Genomic DNA, 24,161 nt, shown 5'->3' on the forward strand with positions numbered 1-24,161 from the left:
CCATATTTTGAATATCCCATTTCAGGATCTGGATTTATTAACATTAATCTTGGTCCTTAATGTAGTGTGCAGGCACCACTTTTCTTTAGGAATCTGTGATGTAAGAACAATCTACTCACATTTGTTAGATTACCAGTAATATTTTTCTTTAAATAGAACTCCAAGATTCATTTTGACAGTTCAGAACCAGCTGTGGATTTTCTGCTGTTCAATCTCCTTGAATTAAGTGTAGAGACTATAGCCATCACCAGCAAGGAATCCTGCTTATCTTCTCCTTTGTTTTTGTTTAGTTGTAAGGCCTCAGATTAATTTAGGGCCAGGAAGGTGTAGAGCTATAAGATCTTCTAAGAGCTCTACCAAAACAGTAATGATACAGCCTATATAGCTGACCTTTTCAGCCCAACCAAAAATTAAGGAACTTTTTTTCTCCAGTCCAACAACTAACCAATTGCTTGCTTGCTGTTGTCATTAAAATGGATACTCATCCTCTGACCAATAACTTAAGTTCTGTTCTTCCAGGAAGCACATTTAGCATGTTTTCATAAAGGTAAACAAGAAGACGTCCTCAACGCTGATTAGAATATGCGGCCTGAAGATTATTTGCTTTGTGTGTGGAAAGGAAGAAGTTTGTTTATCTATCGTGTGTGTCCTAACAGGAGATGGGCCTTTTACCTGTGTGTATTGTCTAAGAACACCTGAGACCACAACACTTGTCTTTTTATTTGTCATATTTCTTACAACAAGTCATTCTGGATGGAAACATTCAACAATGTACAAATAAAGTAAAATAGATGGAGGTATATTACACTAAATGTTCATAATAAATTTCATCTGTGAAACGGACATCAAATAGCAGTTTTAACTGTTTAAGTGTAAATCTGATATAATATTTATACAGGAAGTTAAAAATAGTTAAAATGTTAGAGGCATACAGTATTCAGTTGGAGAAGTCTGTGATGGTCACCATTAGATCCATTTTGCGGTAGCTTAAGCTGTATAAAACATATCCTACCAATGATCTGGCATCCAGCCAGCTTCCAAAGCTTTACGGCACCATCTGTGTATACTAACCACTGTAGAGCTTGAAGAGAGCAGTATAAATACAGAGGTATAGGACAGAAAACCTCAGAACATTCTTGCTGTTGAAGCAATCATCAGGTATCACTATTCTCTGCAACTTTTCGCCATTTGACTAGCACTTCACAAAGTTGTTCATACAAGTACCCCGTTGGGGTAACCTTCCCTTTTTACTTTTTCTGTCAGAATTTGTGGCTAGAAGGAAGGACAAGTGTTTTGATGGTTGACCGGTACTTCAGAGATTTTACCTAACATCTTGCATTGTTGACCAGCGGAAGCATGCTATACTAAGGCTTCTAGAGCCATTGACCTGGATCCTGATTCCTTGGCTATGTTCCTTTCTCTGGTTTCCTCTGCCTTTGATGAACAACTCCACTATGCCCGTATCAGAGATCCCAGATTGCCCATCAATTTTTCTGTTCCTCTGTTACTTCTTGGAAAGCTGCTAAGAGACGAGAGGCAGGCATGCCCACCCTGGCCACTCAGCTGTTTTGGGCAGGTGAGGACCACTCTTGCTGGCATAGAGGGAGGGGAGCAGGTGTTCTTTCTCCCAAGTATCAAACTTTTCAACACAGTCATGTAAATGAAGATTGCTCAGCAGTGTTCCTTCATGTAAGGAAGCCAAATATGATTAGATTTTCTTTAGCCATGGGCTTATTAAAAGCCTTTCAGTTAGTACAGTCTGTGTTTTCCCTTCATAATAAAAAGGAAAATTTCTCTTTCCTGTTGGATTCTTATTCACAGAGTAAGGTTCAGGGATTAAGCTTATATTACTCTTCTCTAGTTTCTACATCAAATATAGGGAATCTGAATCTGAGAAAAGCTTTTCATCATATTCCCCCTTGAAGAGTCACCTTTCTGTTCACTATTAGCAGGATGAATGAGTTATTTCAGTGGAAATTAAAAGAAATACCAGAGTCCCAGCAACAATATTATGATTTGGTTGGGGTCCACTCATCCTGCATCTATTCCCCATCTTTTTCCAGCCATAGAGAATGTCCGTTACCAGCCCCACAAAAGTATGAAAAAGGTTCCCTAGGCTTGCAAATTTATTTTTTTACAAACCCTGTAGGGCAGACCCTATTCCATCTGACAGGGATCGGAGAGCATTTGATAGGTTTGGGAATAAAGTATATACTACTTCCATCTTGGCCTTCAGAGTAATGATTCATCAGGCTCACATGTCGAAGTTTCTGCTGACTTCCTTTGACAGCATGCGAAAGTCAGTTGCAGACTTTCATTCTTCAGACATTGAGAGCTCTGAATTATTTACTTTTGTTTGTGTCTTGGGTAACTGAGCATTCTGTATTTATAGCACTGTTGATGCTTTCTCTCATGCAGCTGCCAGTGGGTCAGTGATGAGATTTCCTTGGCTGTGTTTTCAGAATTTCCCAGTAGATGTGAAGGTTGAGCTCTTTTTATGCACCTTTGTTTCTGAGGATGTGCAACAGGTACTAAAGGAAGTAAAGAAGCCTACCAGCAGAAAATCGTACATGGCTAAATGGAAAAACATTTTTCTAGTTGGTGCCAAAGGATGGACCAAAATCCTTTTTAAGGCCCAGATCTTTGTTTCTGCAGTATTTGCCTGAGATGGCCTTTCTTACCCTCATCAGGATTCACATTTCGTCCCTCCTCCATTTTCTACCCTACTTTATTTGAAATAGGTTTTGAAGGGGGTATTACATACCCATCCGCCTAAAAGACTATTGTCTCCTTCATGGGATCTTAATTTTGTATTGCAGAAACTTGCACTTTTTCTTTTTGAGCCTGCTCACAAGGCTTAAAGATCTTTTTTTTTCTTTCTTTAGAAGATAGTGTTACTTTCCTTGCAGAAAGCACAGCAGTGAGAATCTGAGTCACAAACTCTTAATGTTGATTCAGTCCCATCTCATCTTTTACAAAGACACTGTAACTTTGAGAACCAGTCCTTCCTTTATGCCTAAAGTAGTTTTAGAGCTTACATTAATCCATGCAGTTACAGAACAAAAAAAAAAATAAAGGAAAAAGAATTCTTCACTCCCAGGATGTCGGTAGGCAATTTAGGTACTGGAGTTTTCAGTGAGAAAACACTGAGGTTTCTCAGTCCCTCATAAAATGGTACGAGTTGTTAAAGAAATTTTCCAGAACCTGTACCCATTCCCCATGATTTTCCACCCTTAGAGAATGCCATTTACCTGCCCCGCAAAAATATGATAAATTTTATAAGGTCCCCTAAGTTTGCAAATTTCTTTTTACAAACTCTATAGGGCAGACCCTATTTCATCCAACAGGGATGGGAAGGCTTTTGATAAGTTTTGGAATAAAGTGTATACTTAACATCTTGACCTTCAAAATAATGAATTATCAAGTTCACATTTCAAAGTTTTTGCTGGCTTCCTTTGACAACATGTGAAAGTCAATCACAGGCTGTTCTTCAGACATTGAGAACTCTGAATTATCTACTTTTGTTTGTGTCTTGGTAACTAAATAAATGTTTTTATGGCACTGCTGATGCTGTTTCTCGTGCAGCTGCCAGTGGGCCAGTGATGAGAGGAATGCTCTGGCTGTGTTCTCAGAATTTAACAGATGATGTGAAAGCTGAGCTACTGAATGCTCCCTTGTTAAAGGTGTTGTTAATTCAGGGGGTTACCTAGATTTTTCGCTCCCCATACCAAACTATAATGTAAACTTTTCTTCAGGTACATTTTTTAGGAAATGGAATAAACAATCCCAGCAAAACACAGACAAACTTTCAGAAAGTAACATTTTGGAGTTTCAGATCCTCTCTAAAGCAAGAACAGTCTAAAAAAGTAAGATGGACTCCATCTTGTTTTTTTACCACTCCCCACCCTAGTAACCCAATAATACTTTTACATAGTCTTGGTCTTCACTTTCCTCTGTGGAAATAGATAACTTCAGACATTTGGGTTATAAGCATATTTCAAAAAGACATCTGGCAGTGGGACTCCCTCCTTCCTTTCCAAGGGATTCCTGTACATCCATCCAGCCAGACCTCCATCTTCCCCCTGTCCTGGATCAGTGTTATTTCAGGACATTATAGAGCCTGTTTCTCTCTCAAATAGGGAAACGGTTTTATTAAAAATATTTCTGGTGCCAGCGAGAAGAAACCTGGAGACCTGTGCAAGACCTTTCTTTTCTAAATCTTCACATCAAGATTCCAAAATTAAAAATGCTGTACAGTCTCTGCTACCTCCCATTCCACCTTTCTGTTTTCTAGGAGTTTTGTATTTAAAATATGATTATCATAAAATCCAGTTATCGAAAATTTATTGATTTATTTATTGACATTTGATTACCGGGAAAGTCCACTGGGCCAGGCAGCCCATTTTCAGTGGATGCCCAGGGAGAAAAGCTTCCGTTTATACATAAAAACTGAACAGTTTACAAGATTTATATAAAAGAAGTTGCTTGAAATTTATACAAAAAAATAAAACAGATGCATAAGTATCAAAATACAAGAGTATAGGTACAGTATTTACAACACCATTTATAATACAAAGGAGTATTGATTTGAGCAGTATATATAAGGCATTGGACAAAAACAAGGAAATTATACATAGACTACAAAGTGAAAACAAGCTAAATGTTGGAGATGCATTGTACTACTAAATAAAATGTAGCGGTGGGATGCATATCAGACGTTTAAGATTTTCTGTTTACATTTTCAGTTTTCTGCATTATGTTTTTGGTTGTCAACAACTCCAAGAGTGCGTACAAAGTGCCTAGCTGCTTTAATAGCTCATTGTAGATTGGACTGCCTCATTTTCCCAGACTCCTTTATAAGTTGTCTTTTTCCTGGGTAAAAAATTATTTTCTTAATCAGGAATTTTATATGGGCCTAGAGAAATCATATCCTTCTCACAGGACTGTGGTTCTAGCATGTCTTCTGTATACATCTCTCATGATTACTTTTCTTCCATAGGACAAAGTGGAATTTTACAAGCAACAGTTTGACATTTTCCAACCAGACTCTGGAATTTCCTAGGGAATATCTTGGGATTCTAGGTTTCATGGCTACTGCAGTTCTCATGATTCATTTGGCGGAATTCACTTAAGAAAAATCCAGTGGTTTTTCAAATGATTTTGAACTTAACACCAGCCACGTCCTATGTCTTTCAGAGCCCGGTGCTGGATTTTGTCAAAAGGGTGACCCTGTGGTCGGTGAATCAGTGATCCCTCAAAGCAGGCCTCCCTTCTTCCCCTTTAGCCCCTATATAGACTGTAACCACAGATGCTCATCATTTGATCAGTACTGAATAAGCCTTAGATACATGGGCTATATCCTGCTAAAGATATAACGGGCAGCACCTTCCACATGTCCAAACCATTAGCAGCTCAAGCACAATTTAAAAAAAAAATGGTTTAGGTGCCAAACACTTCAGTGCTTTCCTGCTGCCCAAGACTTCTCTCTTGCAGGCTTCCCAGGATCAACTGCCTAGTAACGTTCTTCATTTGAACCAGCTAATCTGGCTGACTTGAGGTTCTTAATTTGGAAAACAGTTTTACTAATTACGCTGTCCTGTGCAAGGTTATCTGAGCTGTAAGCTGTTATGGTGAGTCATCCCTATTTCATTTTCCATAAGGACACTTTTTTTTTTTTTTTTTAAGAACTAATCCTTTTATGCCTCTGTGGTATTGGAGTTTACTTTAAGCCAAATTGTCCATCTGCCCATTTTCTTTCTTGACCCTAAAAAATGAGGAAGAAAGGATGCTCAATACCGTGGCTTTCCATAGACAATGCAGATACTATCATAACACTGTTCCACTGACTTTATACTCTACCTAGGCAAATTTGTATATAGTGTAAATATCTATTAAATTTGTTATTACTATGAAGCCAATTGTATATGTACTGTACTATTGTTAAGTTTAACTACTTTTACTCTCTAACTTTGTGCAGCTTTTCTCCCCTGGACTCTGCTGAAAACAGACACCTGTTGTCCAGTCAAACTATCCTGGTAAACAAATGTTTAATGAAAATAAATAGACCTAGATCTTTCTGATCTTTGGACCAGTTGTTCATTTTTTGTGAAGGTAAGAAGGAACAACCTGTGCTAAGACAGACTATTTCCAAATGGTTGTCACCTTAACAAAACTATTCCAGGCAGGATCAAAGTACACTGTTCCAGGATCTTGGCTTCATTTGTGGCTTTCTGGAAAGGGTTGCATTCTAGAAGTATTCTAGAAGCTGCTTCTTAGTCCTCTGTAGATGCTTTTACAAAACACTATAACCTTGATTCCTTCTGTAGATCCAGATTAAGATTTTTCTAGGACCATTCTCCAGGGACACCTGGATTCTTCTTCCACATACCAAAATGTAGTAACCTAAGGTAATCTACTCCTATAGCTAAGGCTACTGCAACAGTGATTAGTGTGATGAACTTAGTGCAGTTGTGCAAGTTAATCTTACCATAACAGTAATGCTCACTGGTGCAGCAGCTGCTCCCTCCATCTATCCCCTTTGTTTTTTGGTGTGTTTTTATGCCAGGGTGTAAGCATTTATCTTTTGTTCAAAACAGTGCAAGAAACTTCTCTGTGCGGAAGATTTTCAATTCATATATATCTAGTTAATCACTGTATATTAATTGGATCAAATAATGTTAGTAGAGGTAGCAAACTTAATCTAACCCTAAGTCAAAAAAAAAAAAATAATAATATATATATATATATATATATAATTTGCAATATTATACAGACTTACTAAGTATTCAAAAGTAATCCAAGCAGAGTAGGCAGTCTGTTTCTAGTCGAAAATCCTTTAAGTACAAAGAAAAGCAATCCGAGTAAAACAAAAATAACAGAATAATAGTTTCCTCATAAGCTTTACTTTTATCAGGCAAGGGAGTGGTTTATTGTGCTGTAAAACAAAGTATTATTGGTATACATGTTAAATTCACATCCCTTCTCCCATCAGTGTGATATTCCAGCTGGTCCTGCCCTACTTAGTAGTTGCCATAATAATATAACCCTTATGTACTTTAAATAAAATTAATAATGATGTGGTACCTTTGACAGGAAAGCTCTGAAGGGCTTCTCGCTCAAACTTTAGTCAGCTCTGCTAGAGCTGTCTAACAATTTGGGTGCATGGAAGGTGTCCTGAAGCTTTGGAAGTTGTCCAGCTGTTGTATGCCTTGGCAGGATGCAACTCATATAGCTAAGGCTACTGTTGCAGTGATCATCCAAACATGTACTGTTATGGTAAGCTCTGATGTCATTCTTCATTTATCCTTGATGTATAGGACTCTGTTCCTTTTCTCGGAACCGGCTTGGCTGTTGTAACAGCTTGCAAGAACAAAAAAGTCTCAAGCCAAGTTTCTACCCAGAATACCCCTCTCTAGATGACCTCAGATCTCGTTTGCCACTCTTCTACATAAGACTCGTCAGCCAAACTCTCTCTTGAAGCAAGTGTATTTTTCTTGTTTATGAACTTGGATATATCCTTTATGCCTACTTAGTAAGATATACATTTTATTCCTACCCAGTTAGCTGTTTTACCATTTGTTACTATCCCTCTCTTATACACTTTGGTGTTCTTCACTAACGTAGCCCGTAGTGTTTTCTCTGTTATACAGATATTTCTCTTATTGCTATGGTTGAATATTTCTAAATCTATTTTTTGAGTGGGTGTGCTATTTACCTCGTGGTATCTGCTCTCCCATTTTTGGAAGCTCTATCCCTTTCTCCCTACCTCTTGGTTGTTCTGGCCTACCATTGTTGGTAGCCCTTTCCTACTTTTCTTATTTCTTTCCATAACCAGTTTGTTGGCATTTTTGTTGCTAACAATATTTCAACTTCTTCAGAAATCAGATACAAGAAATACATTCATTATATAGTAATTTAAATAATGACCTCACACCTCAATCAATTAATTAAACATTAAAAGGGCCATTAAAACAAATTTTCAGCAGTAATCAGAACACACTTACAGAAAGTAGCATGAATTTCTTCGAACCCACCTCCAAATTCAAAAATAAAATATATACAAGTATAATACAAATATAAATATATTATATATTCACTCCCAAATGTTACTGATCAAAAATAAACAAAAATATTCTAAATAACCCCAGTCAGCAATAAATAAAAGAAACTTACCTTTCTAAGGCTTTTAATTTCAAAATGCATTTTAAAGAGCACTGTTCATTAAGTCCAGGGTAAGCATAAGCATTAAGCCTAAGTTGCCAGTATGACTCTCGTTCTTACAAATGCAATTGCCATGACCCACCCCTTCCATCCTTCATCACCTGTTCGATAAGCATATAAGAAAATTTATGGCCATCATTTTCCATAACATGCCTGGCTAAAGCATTGGTACTGTTTCTCCTACCAATATTATACTGGTGCTCATAAATTCTGTTTTTAAAATTTCTCAGTTTTTCCAGTATAAAAACTGGCACAGTTCTGGCACTGGGAAAGGTAAACAACCCCTGGACTTTCACAATTCAACCTGCCTTTTAAATAATAAATGCTGTTCGCAATACAAAATCTCTCAGAAACCACAATTAAATGACACAACCTCCACATTTGAATATATCGGCCCTGCCGGCATGAAACTTCCTCTTATTCTCCAATAAATTCTTAATATTACATCTAGGAACAATTCTTATTCAGTCGGACAACATGTCAGTAGTCTGGTATATCAACAAACAGGGTGGAATCAAGTCTTACCCTCTGTTAAAGCTCACAGAGTATGGCAATAGGCGATCTCTTCCAACTGCTTTCTGATAGCAACGCGTATCCCGGGGTGCTGAAATGTGATAGCAGACAAGCTCAGCAGATGCATCCTCCTGCCTCACATGTGGTCTCTCAATCCCACAGTGGCGAAGGAGATTTTCCATTGCTGGAGCCAGCCTTGCTGCAACTTATTTGCATCACCCCTAAACAGCATGTACAGCCACTATTTTGCCCTAATTCCTCCTCAGGGGGGGTCCCCCAGAGACTCGGTCCTTCACGATTGACCCTTGGGTGTCCTCTGTGCCCCCACCCCCTGTTCCACTAATATCTCACTTCTTGAAGAAAACCATCAGGTTGAAGAGCAAGGTGATTCTCGTTGCTCCATTCTGGCCTCAACCAAGTTTGGTTCCCCTTTCTTAGGCCTCGCCTGATTCACTGTCCGTGGACTCTGAACCTGGATCCAGACCTCCTGTCCCATCCACAGGGACTAATTCAACAAAAAAACGATGCTTGGGCCATGTGTGCAGGCCCCTATGCCTAAAAAGCAAATGATCAAAATGGCTGAAGGTTTAATTACCTTGATCAGGGGTAGCCAACCCCTCCTGCTAACAGGCCTAGGCAAGACATTGATTATGAATCTTCTGATCAGGATTCTATTTCTTCTGATTCTTCTACTGAACAGGATCAATCTATACCTACTTATGAGGACTCTGACGCAGAAGATTCCATTCCTTCTGCTTCTCCCCCTGAGGATTTCTCTTTTGGAGAAACTTTACATACCTTAAGGGAACATTTCCACTGGGAAAGTCAGGATTTCTCTGAATCTAAAATGAGACTTAGGGATTTTCTTCTTCTTCCTCAGCATAGGTCTTTGGCTATACCTCCTGCTGTAGACATTGTTTTTTCAGAATCTAGTCTGACTCCTGATTCTCTGCCTCCAGCTCCTAGTAAGCCAGACAGGTACTACAGGGTTCCTGACTCCCACAAATTCCTTTTCAAAAATCCTACTGCTGATCCTGAAACCATTTCTCAGGTCCCATGGGCATTAAGGCCTCTACTGCTAAAAATCCTACCCCTTCTGATAGAGATTCCAGGGCGCTGGATAGATGGGGTAAGAAGGTTTACACATCTGCAACCCTGGCAATCAGGGCTTTAAACTGTCAATTTCATATGCTTAAATATCAACAGCATGTCATGGGACTACTTAAACAGAAAATGTTAATCTCTGACTGTGTGGAAAATAAAGATTTGCAGGATTTATTACATTCAGGTGAACAAGTTGGAGAACATACTTTGCATTGTGGTTTTGATTCCTTGGAGGCCTCTTGCAGGGCTGCTGTAACTGGATCTGTGCTAAGAAGACATGCTTGGCTCAAAGAGCAAACTCTGCCTGACCATGTTAAAGCAAAATTGTTGGAGGATCCTTTACAACAGGACCGTCTCTTTGGTAATAAGGCTGAAGAAGTGTTAAAGATGGAAGATAAAGCTAAATCTATGCAAACTGTGAAATATTTCTTACAAGTGCAACCTCCAAGATTTAGTAGGCACTGGCCTACTAAGAACTGGTCCTTTCCAGTCCCTTCGAGAGCCGCTCAAGTCAAATCCTGACATTCCAAAGGCTCTAGGTTTCAGCCACAAGGAACTTTTAGAACAAAACAATGGGGTGCTTCCATCTCCAAATCTGGAAACAACAAGGCACCTCCCTATGGTAAACCATCTCAATGACTTCCCTCTACAAATACCAAGCACTTACCTTTTAGCCGCCCCTTTGGGGGGAAAACCTGGCACTTCACGAAAATGGCAACTTATTACCCAGGACAAATGGGTTTTAAATATAGTATCCCAGGGATACAGATTTCATTTCCACACGTTGCTAATCCCAAATGGATGGCCAGATCTGCCCCCAAATCAGTGGGCAGAGGCCCAGAAACAAGTTCTGTCCCTCATGAACATGGGGGCTATTCAACCAGTACCAGAAGAGGAAAAGGGACAAGGTTTCTATTCAAGACTTTTCCTGGTACCCAGAAAAGACAAGTCATGGCATCCAGTTCTGGACTTATCCACTCTAAACACATTTTTGGACATTCCCATCCACTCTAAACACATTTTTGGACATTCCAAAATTCAAGATGTTGACTCAACAGTTACTACCTATGCTAGGCAAAGATGCCTGGTTGGTAACTCTAGACTTAAGAAGCTTACCTGCATATCCCACTCAGGGAATCTTGCAGAAAATACCTCCGCTTCAAAGCAGGCTACTTGCATTACCAGTTCTCTGCACTGCCCTTTGGCTTATCTACTGCACTCAGGGTCTTCACAAAGTGCCTGGCTCCAGTAATTGCATTTTGCAGGCAAAGAGATATTCAAATATATCCATACCTGGACGATTGTCTAATTCAGGCAAAAAACAAGGACATTCTTCTAAAGCATCTGGCGTTTGTAAAAAAGGGTTCTAACTTGTCTAGGGTACAACATAAACGAAAAGAAATCACAACTGGTACCCTCTCAAAAAATCATTCCTGGGTGCAAGCTTGAATACAACTGCCCAGATGACTTGCCTTATGCCGGAAAAGCAAATTCAGTTGGTGACTTACTTTAAACAGGTGGCCACAAAAACCCTATCTGCAAGACAAATTCTGCAAGCCTTGGGGTTCATGGACTCCTGCATTCTTCTAATTCCATATGCAGGACTGCATATGAGGAAACTTCAGTGGTACTTAAAAAGTTTATGGAATCAACATTGTCACAGCCTGGAAACAATGATTCCTATCATACCTTGCCTACAACTAGAGTTCCTGTGGTGGGCAGAGGCCTGCCACCAAAACAAGGGACTGCCATTCACTACACCCCCTGCCACCCAAACCTTAACTACAGACGCATCAGACTATGCTTGGAGGGGCTCATCTGGCAGGAAAGTGCATTCAGGGCAAATGGAGCCCAAATCAAATGCACCTACATATCAATCGGAAAGAGCTGCTAGCCGTACAGAATGCACTGACAGCCTTCAAGGACTACCTTCATCCAGGACAACTAATGATAAAGACAGACAACACCACAGTTATGTGGTACATAAACAAGCAGGGGGGTACACATTCCTACCCCCTTTGCAGACTAGCCATGGCATTGTGGAACACGGCCTTGACCTACCAAATACAACTAAAAGCTCAATTCCTGCCAGGAAAGCTAAATACTCTGGCAGACGAACTAAGCAGAAATCTTATGGACCCACACGAGTGGAAACTGAAACCACAAGTTTTCAGCATGTTGACATGCAAATAGGGGAGTCCAGACATAGATCTTTTTGCCTCACCCGCACAATGTGTCACACCTTCCTCCATGTCACCTCCATGTCACCTGCCTCAGACACCTTACCTACTGTCTCAGCATAACTACCAAATTCTGCACACTCCGCTCCAAACTTTGAATCTTGCAGCTTGGCTAATCAACTAATTTCACCCTTGGCATCCCTCAGCAAACCTGTGATGGATGTCATTTTGGAGGCTAGAAGGACTAGTACTAGAAAATCTTATGCTGACAAATGGAAAAGATTCTTTGCCTGGAACCAGTCACAAGGAATAAGCACAGCAATGCCCAATATTCCTCAGATTCTGATGCTTCACAAGGGCCTATCTTTTTCTTCCATAAAAATCCATGCCTCAGCCATTTCAGCTCATTACAGCATAGAACCTCCCCTCTTCTCTCATCCTCTGCTAAAGCAGCATCTCAGAGGGGCCAAAAATTTAAGACCTCCCAGGAGAGCGCCAACTCCTGCATGGGACCTCAATATTGTTTTGGAAAAACTCACTCTCCCTCCTTTTGAGCAAGCTGCTACTGCAGACCTAAAATTTCTCCTAGAAAACGGCTTTCCTTTTAGCAGTCACTTCAGCTAGAAGTATTTCAGAATTACAGGCTCTTATGGCAGTGGAGCCTTTCATTATTTTTCATCCGGACAGGGTGGGTCTTAGGACCAATCCATCTTTCATGCCTCAGGTGGTATCCAGTGTGGCTCTTAATCAGACCATTCATTTGCCAACTTTCTTTCCCAATCCACAGAACAAGGGTGAGCAGATTCTGCATTCATTGGATGTACACAGTCAACTTAGATTCTACTTAAACAGGACAAAATCTCTAAGAAAATCTGAACTATTTGTAGCATTTGCTGCAGGGGTAGAGGGAAAGGCTATTTCAAAGTAGACCATTTCCAAATGGATAATCCATTGTATTCGTTTCTGCTATATGCACCATGGTAAACCCTATCCCTAAGTGGATCGGATCTCATTCCACCAGGGCTGCATCTACTTCTGCAGCCTTTCTCAGAGGGGTTCCTACCAGAGACATCCTAGAAGCTGCTACCTGGAACTCAGTTCATACATTCACCAAACATTACCATTTACCTCTCTTCTCTAAATCCAGAGCTGGCTTTGCTACTGCTGTCCTGCAGGGCCTTATAGCTGCTCCTAATACTGTATAAATCCATCTTCCCAACCATAGCTTTGGGATTCTACCCAAATGTAATGACTGCAACAGTGAAACACAAAGAACATAGTACAGTTGTGTACACTTACTATAAATGTAGATGTTTGAGTGTATTCACTGTTGCAGTCCTGGTAACTCACCCTCCAGCCCCCTGCCTGGTTTTCTCTTACTATACCTCTCCTTTTTTTTTTTTTTTGTTACTATGCGTAAAAGCCTTTTTGGTGTATTTGCTTTTGTTTGGAAGTATATTTTTTGTGTTTTAAGTTTATATATATATTTTGCTCCCCATTTTGGGGGGGCATCTGACATCTGGGGCAAGAAAAACTAATGGCGACTGCTGCATGTTTTATACCCCTGACGACCTGAATTCATGGAAGAAGGGACAGCAACCGAAGCAGGACCCAAGACTTTGTTAATCAGGCAGACTGAGGGCAACCTGCCAGCAGATTACCCAAATGTAATGACTGCAACAGTGAATACACTCGAACATCTACATTTATGGTAAGTGTACACAACTGTACTTTCCTTGGGATCTTAATATGGTTCTACAGTCTTTGCTCCATTCCCCTTTTGATCCGGCTCCTACTTGTGACTTTCTTGGAAGACCATTTTGCTGGTAGCAGTTACATCCACTAGAAGAATTTTAGAGATTCAAGAGTTAGCTTCACGACCTCCATATTTGATTTTTCATAAGGACAGGGTTTCATTAAGAACCAACCCATCCGTCCTTCCTAAAGTGGTATCGGAAACTAACATTAACCAGTCTATTGATTTACTAACTTTTCTAACAAGGGGGAATATTATGTCTTTCTATTCAATGTTGCAGTATTTACATATGGGGTTGTTGTCTGCCCAAAGACCCGACGTCCGGCCTGTATACAAGAGCACAGAGCCACTGCCTGTACGTCTAACGTCACACGTAGGCACAGACAACATCGGCCATAAAAGGGATGTCCGGATGTACCATCTTCAGAACTTTTTTGCTGCCATTCAGAAAGGTTGACTCGTATGTTCGGTCTACCATTGGAGCCCGTTGGTTTGTCTTGCAGCTTCAGATAAGTACCCCATAAGGGATTTACTATATTGCTACTGCCTTTTGTTTTGTTAATGTCATCTGGGAAGGGCAGGTGTCAGTGTGGAAGGCAAATTCCACATAAAGATAGCCACAAGCTGTGCTAGTTTTGCTTGGGGTCTACTTACGACCACAACTTTACTTAGTTGTCTGTCGGCTTTGAACTTATACTTGGAAAACCAGCGAATCTTACCATAACCATAGATGTCCTTCTCTTCTGTGTTGCAATGTACTATTCCTCTACAGCTTGCTCTTTCCTAGGATGATCCTTCTAGGCTCCACTTGTTTTTTTCCTCATGGGGCTTTCTTATTCTGAAGATAGTACATGCGAACGTCCCTTTTATGTATGATGTTGTCTGTGCCTGTGTGTGACATGACAGGCAGTGGCCCTAAGCTCTTGCGTACAGGCCGGATGTTGGGTCATTGAGCGGAATACAATCCCATATGTAAAGAATACTGCAACATAGAGGAGAAGGACATATATGGTTATGGTAAGATTTTACAGAACTATTCTTTACATTTGCTAGATATTTACAGGCAACTGAGTTTTTATCTCAGCAGAACTAACCACTTATTTGTCTCCGATCAGTTTCAAAGGTCAGTTTATCTAAGTGGATATGGCAATGTATAACCCTTAACCTACAGTAAGAAAAACCTTCAACTTACCAGCACCAGTGAGAGCACATTCTGCAAGGGCAATAGTTAGATGTTCTTCGTCTTCCCTTGCTGCAGTCCTGACAATTGGGTATAGTCCGCGTCCCAGTAATACCAGCATGACCGATCCATTTCCTCAGTCTTTTGCCGCATGGTCCGATGCAGAAGCAATTTTGCGAGTGCAGGTTGGCGTTTGAGATTTTCGAAACCGGAGTTTCAGACCGAATACAGAGTTGGTTGTAGCTTACGTTGGGAACATTTTGGTTTTTCTTGCCTCAGTATTTAACCGGATGTCAGAAAAAGTGAATAACTGTATTTCTTGTGGGGAAGCAGATACCGCATAGGGATTATCATACATTGTGTATACCTTGTTTAGGGCCTGAGCACGGCGTTGTTGGTTGCGCTCTTGTGCTAGATTTAACAAAGCGCACTATTAAGAGGAGGCTTGATTGTGCTAGGTTAGTGTTTGGGAAGCGTGCAATTATACTATGCCGTCGGGATGCGACGCCTGCTTCATCTAAGCGCAAGGACAAAACAGTGAAGTCTAGGGTGAGGAACCGGCAGTCCCGACGTCGGTCCTTTAGAAGCTCCAGGGGTAGAGGTTTTATAGGAGTCTCTATGGAGTCTCAGGCAGATGCTTTACTGATACGAGGATGTACCCTCTCTCAGGAGTGGGCCAGGCTGAGGGCTATCAGGTAACTGTTCTTCCCTCTCTTCAGGTGGTTAGGGCCTCCTTCTGTTGCCAAAGCTGCGAGGCCAGTTTCAGCTCTGTGGGGGCTTCTCCCACAGCATTTGGACTCTGTGCTAAGAAACATATGCTTAAAATGGCAGAGATTTGATTACTCTGATTAGAGGTTCCCCACCTGATAAGAGGCCTAGGGTGGAACAGGAGTTTGATGGTTTTGGTGCCACGGGCTTCAGAGTCTTCTGTAGAGGGCTGCAAGAGTTCCTACTTATTCTGATTCTGATGTGGATGGTTATGTAAACCTCCTCCTGAGGATTTTCATTTTCAGAGACTCTTCCTCCATGAGGAGCACTTTAAATGCGGAAGCCAGGTGCTCTGTCCAGAAAAGGCGGGGTTCTTGCAGACTTTGCCCCAGCATGGGCCCTTAGCTATTCCTCCTGTGTTGAATGTGGTGGAGGATGTTTTGCAGAGGCTTCTCTGAACCCTGATTCCTTGCCTCCTGCTCTGTTAAACCCCTGATAGGTATTATGGGTGCCCGGCTCATAAGTATTTGTTTAAGAGTCCCAGAAGTAGGACCCAGAAACTGTTCTCAAGGGCCTAAGGTGTTAAAGCTTCTGTGGTTAAAATCCTGTACCCTCTGATAAAGAGCCCAAAGGGCTGGATAGGTGGGGTAAGAAAGTATATACTTCTTCCACTCTAGCCATGGGGAAGCGTTGAATTGTCAATTTCATATGCTGAAATATCAGGGAATTATCTCCTTTCACAATTGAAATCTAAGGTGGATGCTTTGGGCGGAGAGTATTGAGTGTAAAAAAATTGCTGGATTTGGTTCATGTGTCTGAACAAGTGGGTAAGCATTCGCGCAGTGTGGTTTTGATGCTGTTCAGGCCTCCCCTCAGGGAATTGGCTGCTACTAGTTCTGTTCTTAGCAGACATGCATGGTTGAAGGATCAAATTTAGCTGGGCATGTTAAGACCAGGATTTTGGATGCTCCTTTACAGTCTGATGTGTTGTTTGGACCGCCTGTGGAAGCAGTTTCACAAAATGGAGGGACAAAGCTAAGTCTATGCGAAGACTGTTAAGATTTTTTGCAGGTGCAGCCTCCAGTTTAATTAGAAATTGGCCTGCTAAGGGTGGACTGTCACTTATGGTTCCCAGTCTAGGGGTAGGTCTGGGCGTGAGTAGGGGGCAGGCTCAAGGTTAGGTTTCAGAGCCTAGATCAGACAGTTCACCTGCTCAGACTTCTGGGTGAGGGGCGGGGTCAGTCCTTCGTGAAGCAGAACCAATGACCTGCCTTTTCGGCTGCCAGTGGACTCGTCCTGGCAGCTCCTTTCAGGAAGGAAGATTGTCTCTTTCAAAGAAAAGTGGGATTTAATCACTCAAGACAGATGGGTTACTGGATATCATTCATCAAGGGTACAGATTTTGTTTTACACAATGCCCCTTTCAAAAGGCATGCCAGATGTCCTCCTCCTGCCAAAGAAGGGGAACACGTGGGAACCAATTTTGGATTTATCTATCCTCAGCATATCTGGACATTCCCAAGTTCAAGATGTTAGTCTAGTACCCTCTCCAAGACATGTGCTCTGGGTGTGAGACTGAATGGTTCAGCAGCTAGATAACCTTTAACCCGGACAAGCAAAGAGTCTGTCACTTTACTTCCATCCAACTATCTCATCAGTCCGTGCTGACTGCAGACAGTCCTTCAAGCATTAGGGTTCATGGCATCTTGTGTATTCTAGGTGCTTCCCAATGCCAAACTGCATGTAGAGGAAGCTGCAATGGTATCTCAAAATGTATGGACATGCAGTTGGACTGTCATTCAAATAATACCTTGCCTTCAAAGGAATTCTTGTGGTGGGCTCAGGAATGTCACTAAAACAAAGGGACTCTCTGTGACTGACCAGAGAAGCCGAGTCAGATTTCTGCTGACAGATACCTCGGACCTTTTCTTGGGAAGCTCATCTAAATGGAAAGTGGATACAAGACAAGTGGCCTGCAGACTACAGCATCTACATATCAACATGAAGGGAGATGTTAGCAGTCCAGTTTGCATTGATGGCGTTCAAGGGAGTTACTTCTTCAGGGCAGGTGTTGATTCTGACAGGCTTAGCACAACTGTCATGTGGGCATCAACAAACAGAGACACATTCTTATCCCTCTATGCAGGCAAGCAATGATTTTATGGGAGCTGCGTTAAATACCACCAACTGTCTTCAGGCAAGGTTTCTGCCAGAACGCAGAACTCCCTAGCAGATGTATTAAACAGACCAAATCATGGATCCCCACAGTGAAACTGGATCTTCATGTATTTCAGAAATTGACAGTGTCATGAGACTCAGACATAGATCTATTCCTTCTCCACTAAACCACCAGCTGCCAAAGTATTATTGCACAAAGGGTTTCATCACACAGCTTGGAAAGTGGATGCTCTGTCTTTCGGTGGAAAACCTTCATGTCTATGCCTTTCCACCTCTACCTCTTCTTCCAAAGGTATTACTAAAGGTCAGACAGGACAGGCCAAGGATGATTTTGATAGCTCCAGATTGGCCTCGGCAACACTGGTACCCACTTCTAAGAGTCTTGTAAAGCCTCCATGGCCTTTACCTCTGATTCACTCATCTGTTATCTCCAAGAGGTCATCCTGCTCAATGTCAAGCTTCAATCCTCTTCATCTCACAGCTTGGCATATTCTGTGATTTGAAGCATGGTAGGTCTCAGCTTCCTCTACAAGTTTTTAAAATGTGATTATGGAAATAGAGGCCTAGTACTAGAAGTATGCATGAAAATGGAAGAGATTTTTTATTTTGGGTACAGCAAGAATTTGGAGATTTCAGGCCCTAATTTGAGTGTGGCTCTTCAATATCTTACTGAATTATTGGACAAAGGTTGTCTTTCCTCTTCCATAAGATTCATGCTGCAGCAATTTCAGCTCACTATGATTGTGACCCACCTTTGTTTTTGCATCCTTTGTTCAAGCAGTTTCTTAGAGGGGCAAAGTGCCAGACCCCCAGTAGAGCTCCTACTCCTGCTTGGGATCTCAATTTTGTGTTGGAAAAACTTACTCTACAACCTTTTGAGCCTGCAGCTACTGGTGAATTGAAATATTTGTCATGGAAGACTGCTTTTCTGGTGGCTATTACTTCTGCAGAAGGTGTCTGAGTGCAGGCCCTTATGGCAGTAGAGCCCTTTGATTTTCCATAAGGACGGTGTAAATTCGTGCAATCCTTCCTTTATTACTAAGGTGGTTTCTAGTGTAACTAAACAAACTATTCATTTTGCCCTACGTTTTTGCAGATCCTCAAAATAGGGAAAGATTTTGCACACTTTAGATAATACTTGAGCAATTTGCGTTATTATTTGGAAGCAGGACTAAAGATTTTAGGCAGTCTCAGCAGTTACTTGTTTCTTTTGCTTTAAGTTCACAGGGCAAGCCTGGCATTCAGGCTCATTATTTCTAGGTGGATTGGCTTTTGCATTGCATTTTATTATTCCCATCATGGCAGAGGTTCCAGCTGGGATTGGGCCTCATTCCACTAGGGCTACTACCACTTCAACAGCATTTCTAAGGGGGTGTAGCCTAAGAGGGATATTCCTGGAAGCAGCTGCTGGGGTTCAGTGCGCGTACTTTCTCTAGGCATTATACTTGCCTATATGCTCTAAGACTAGAGCTGGTTTTGCCACAGCTGTTTTACAAGGCATGTTGTCAGCTCCTGCTACTTTATAATTTACCAGCCTCCCTTACCTCTGCTTGGGATTCTACCCAATTGTCAGGACTGCAGCAAGGGAAGGCGAAGAGACATAGGTACAGTTTGTACCTACCATAAATGTAGATGTTGAAGTTCCCTTCTGCAATCAATTACCCTCCCTCCTTCCCTCTGTGTTTCCAGGGTGGTTGTGTAGGTGAGTTTACATGCTTATATTTTTGTATATATGTCTGCTGTTTTTCACTCAAAGGCTTCCATGGATGAAATATGTGCAGCAGCAACCTGGGATACTCCACATACCTTTATCACTCATTACAAATTGGATCTGGTCTCCAGGGAAGAGCGTGTTTTGGCTCTATGGTGCTCAGGAATATTCTTCCGTAAGGCCTCCCAAGATACTAGGTAGCTGGGGACTCTCTTCCATACATTAAGGATAAATGAAGACTGACAACATCAGGTAAAGAAGTTATGTACTTACCATAACGTTCCGTCTGTGTTGTCGATATTCATTTATTCTTGAGACCCCACCATCCTTTCCCCTCCTTCAGACTCCTTGGAGGCACGGACTGTAGTTTTGGTTATCTGTTATTTCTTTTATGACCTCGAACAAAGTCTCTTCAACTGCTCTAAGACCATTTTTCCTGTTTACCTTTATAGCTGCAGACATGATCTGATGTAATCTAGAGATGGGTATTCTGGCTAGAGACTTAGCTCAAGAATTTTTGGTTCTCTCAAGCTGTTGCAACAGCCAAGCTGGTTTCAAGAATTGGAACAGAGTGCCATACGTCAAGAATAAACAAAGATAGACAACACAGGTGGAACGTTACCATAAGTACAAAACTTTTTTTTAACTTGTGCAACTATACTTTCTTTGTTCATACCATAACTCTTCCAGCCAAAGCCAGGGCCTCTGTACCAGGTCCTAGCTACTTCTGTGGCTTTTTTGAAAAAGATGGACTCTAGAAATCTTCTAGAGACAGCAACTTGGTCTTATGTGCACACATTAAGCACTACAAATTGGATTCTTTCTCTAGGCACGAGCAGGCTTTGCTGAAACTGTTCTTTAAGGACTCGCAGACCCTCTTCTTGTCTCTCTTCCCTTTCTTTTTAAGCTCTGATATCCATCCCATGTAGCTTAAACATCTACAGCAGTAATCTAATGAACGTAGTACAGCTGTGTGTGTAGACTTTCCATAATAGTAGATCACTGTTAAAGTTCAAACACCCTCCTTCCCTGTGTCCCCCTTCTTTTTGTCAGTCTTTTTTTTCTGTCATGGTGAGTTTTCCCCTCTTCCTTTCTTCTTCTTCTTTAGCACATACCTAACTGGTCAGGCTCTAGCCACCCTTGCTGTGAGGCTTTAGCACCCATATTGCTGCTGTTATACTGCCCTTCTGTACCTCTACCAGAGTTAGGGAGCATGGAAGGTGCCCTAAAGCCTTGGAAGCTGGCCGGATGTCTGATTCTTGGCAGAATACATAGTTAATGCAGTAGTGGTCCATTTAAACATCTACTGTTGTAGTAGGTTTACTTACCCAACTATACCATATACATATTTTCATAAATGTGTACTAGGCTAATGGCCCTGGAGCCTTTACAAGCCTAGCCCATAGAAGTGCCCTGGCATCATGCTACCCGACGTTATTTCCCAGTGCCTCTATCAAGTGGAGCCACATCAGTGAGTGCTGTCATCACATTAGTACACATCTAACTAAAATGATCAGTACAGTCCCTGTTAAAAGAAAAAGATGGCTAGTGGCTACAGTCAGTTGTGAAACTCTCCATAGGGGACTTTTATTTGCATATCTTTGAGCATCACTTTTGGTTTAGTAATGGGAGCCACCCCTATAATGATGCAGGTGACTTTAGTGTAAACCTTACTGCAGACTTCATGAACATGAATACATTGGCTCAGAGTATCTATGAGGCAAATGCATTGCTTACTTTGCACACTTTCTATAGATAGAAGCTGGGTCTTAAGTCAGAGAGCAAGGCAGGCTTTGCCCAGCTCTCCTGAAAAGTCCATTAAATTCTCCTCCTCCAGGTGGTCAGCTACTGCTTTACTACTCTTCTCATGGAAAATAAATTATATTAATGGCTCCTGTGATTATGTACTTTAACTGTAGATATTAGGGTTGGGTCACTGCTGGAGTATCAGTTCTTCTCCTCTTACTCATCCTTCTAACCTTTTTTTTCTGTCCTGAGAGGGCAGGGGGCTGGAGGAAGGGCATTCAGTATGTAGTTTAAGATCATTACTCTTATATCTCGTAAATGGTTCTCTATTCTTGAGACTCTCCCTTATTGTCTTATGTGCCACACACTGGAAGTTCTAAAGAGAAGCAGAGACTGCATTCAGCGTTTCTAGGGACTTTACTGGCAGGGAGAAGGGGTACAGGCCAGTCTGCCTTTTATCTCTGCATAAACAGACATCCTGTGCTGATTGGGGGGGGATCCTGCAAAGTCAGATTAGGCAGGAGCCATGTCCTGCATCTTTGATTTAATAGTGACCCTACTTGAATATCTACTTCTTGTATAATGATAATTTTATACTTAATCTTTGACAAACTTCCAGATTATTTCTTTGATGTAAGACAAGCCTTCCAGAAAATGCCTTTGTTTGCATAGTATTGAGCACTTTAATATGGAATTTTGATCATTGATTTTTCTCCTTTCTCTACCCACAGTTTATACAACGTGCTGGTTGAGTCGCCTTCTGTAGCTTGTAGAGGAGACCCCATGAGTAGCATCCAGTCAGAAATTCTGTCCAGGGAACCTAAGAGCAGACTGCGCTCCACAGGAGTGCCAAAGTAAGTTTTATTCTAATACTTTTATAACTCGCAAAGGAACACAAAATGTGTATGTTAGACTTTGTTAATGTCAAGGCAAGAAGCATGAAACTAAAGTTAAAGTAAAGAAACAGAAAAACGGAATCTTCAGATTAATACAGTTTCCACTGCAGATTCTGAAATACATTTTTTCAGACTCCTCATTCAGATTTCCTTTTCATTTGTGTCAGAAGCCATGCTTTTAATCACCCCTTTCTGTTGTCTACTTCATGTTATAGTTTTGGAAACAGTTTGCAGTTTATTAAGTTTTATATATTGCTTAAACTTTATTCTACATTTGTTTTCCAGCAGCAGGAATGTGAAGTAAAACAAGCACTTTCTTATTTGGTCAAAATGATTTGACAACTGTTGGTGACACCCCAACCCCCTGTGCAAAATCGGGAGAAAAGGGTTGAGTATGGATGGATAGATGTTGATGAATTACTTTTTCCTTGGTTAAATTCTCTTAATTTGTGTATTTGAGCTCTTTTATGATAGGAATACTGAATGAAGCAGGTGTTCTCCAGCTTTCTTGAGCTCTTTGAGACGGTTGGTCAACTTTGGCAATATTTTAAGTGCTTTATCCCACTCGGATATTTTTTCCATCAGTTCTTGGCTGTTTTATGTAATTTAGGTTCATGTTACTAAAGACGTTTCTGAAAAAAGGGGAAGCTGTATTCTTTATCGTCCTTTCTTGAGGATTCCCAATAGTCATGGACCCCTGTGAAAAGAGGGTAGTGGTGACTCAACCCCACAGATTACGTTCATCTCTAACAGACTGGTGTTCTTAGTAGTCTTTGTTCCAGTACTGATTCTTGGGTCTTCCTGCCATGCAGAAGCCCACGACAAGCCCAATTTTCAGAGTGTTTACATCATCCCTAGCCGGACGTCCGAATACAGACATCTGGATGTTATGATATTAGAGAGGCATCTGGCCCCATCTTCAGTTCTTTCTAGTGGTGCAGTCCAATGTGCTTCACCTGTGCTCAGCACGCTTGCAGTCAGTTGATCAGCTTGTGTTTCCAGACTACTACTACCAGTCTGATAAGGTACCCCTTTGGGGAATTTTCTGTACTAATTTAGTGTTCAAAAATGTCAGTAATTGCTTAGTGTGGGAAGCAAAGCCCACATAGAGTTTCAGTAGGTTTGTCTGTTCTGCTAGGGGCCTCTGCACCATGTCTCCAACTGTCCTGATTGTGGAAAATTCTGTGCAAAAACTCTCAAACAGGGATGAGGTACCTGCTTACCTATATGGTGTCATTTTCTTCAGCTTCCTTGGTAGTATTGAGATCCACTGCTGCCACAGGACATCCATAGACTACCATGTCTGTTTATGTCATTCCAAAAAAATGGGAAGACAAAAAGGCAAAGTGCCCTGATATTTTCGTAAAAACTCCAACCATAGGTTGTAAGTTGAATGACAACCTAGGTGAGGTGCCTGAGAGCCTCTGTAGCCCTTTGGTCTGTCTTCTTTTAAGCCCAAACCCTTTGGCTCAACCCCTCGAGAGGCCGCCATGCTTTCTGGCCTACCTACGAATGCCACCACAGCTCACAAGTCAGTCAGACATGAGGTAGATCTATAGGCCTCAGCTTCTAACATCAGTGCCATGGCTTTCGAGGAACTCCTGTCTTCCCCAGCTACCAAAGCTACAACCAAAGTTCTGGTTATAAAGACTACATGGCTGAGGCTGACCTGTCTGAAGCAGGATGTAGTGTCCAAGATCCTGGATGCCTACTTCTCGGAAGAAATGCTCATCAGCCAGCCTACCCATGGCCTGATTGATAACTTTTTGAAGAGGAAGGGGCCTTCTGTAAAGGGTTTCTTTCATTTTTACTCCTTCGGTTTCCAATGTTTTGTCATTTAGATATAGTCTTGCTTAAGTGTCTTCTGTTGGTGATTAAGGAGGCCTCTTCTCTTTTAAGCATCAGTCTATCTTAACCCCCACACACCCTTCAGTGCTGGCAAATTGCCCAGCAAGACACCACAGTGAGT

At 41.4% G+C, this 24,161-nt stretch overlaps 1 protein-coding gene across 2 annotated transcripts in view; it reads left to right on the plus strand.

Moving 5' to 3' along the window:
* The window catches only part of LOC122800748 (proline-rich protein 11-like), a 411,538-nt gene that overhangs the window by 318,067 nt on the left and 69,310 nt on the right, over positions 1 to 24,161 (plus strand). For both annotated transcript variants that reach the window (XM_044069994.1, XM_044069995.1), the window contains exon 6: positions 22,028 to 22,150. In XM_044069994.1, coding sequence (XP_043925929.1) covers positions 22,028 to 22,150 — 123 coding nt within the window. The remainder of the gene's footprint in view (positions 1 to 22,027; positions 22,151 to 24,161) is intronic.

The sequence above is a fragment of the Protopterus annectens genome, chromosome 4.part1, assembly GCF_019279795.1.
Source record: "Protopterus annectens isolate FY-2018-M chromosome 4.part1, PAN1.0, whole genome shotgun sequence".
Classification (NCBI taxonomy): Eukaryota; Metazoa; Chordata; order Ceratodontiformes; family Protopteridae; genus Protopterus; species Protopterus annectens.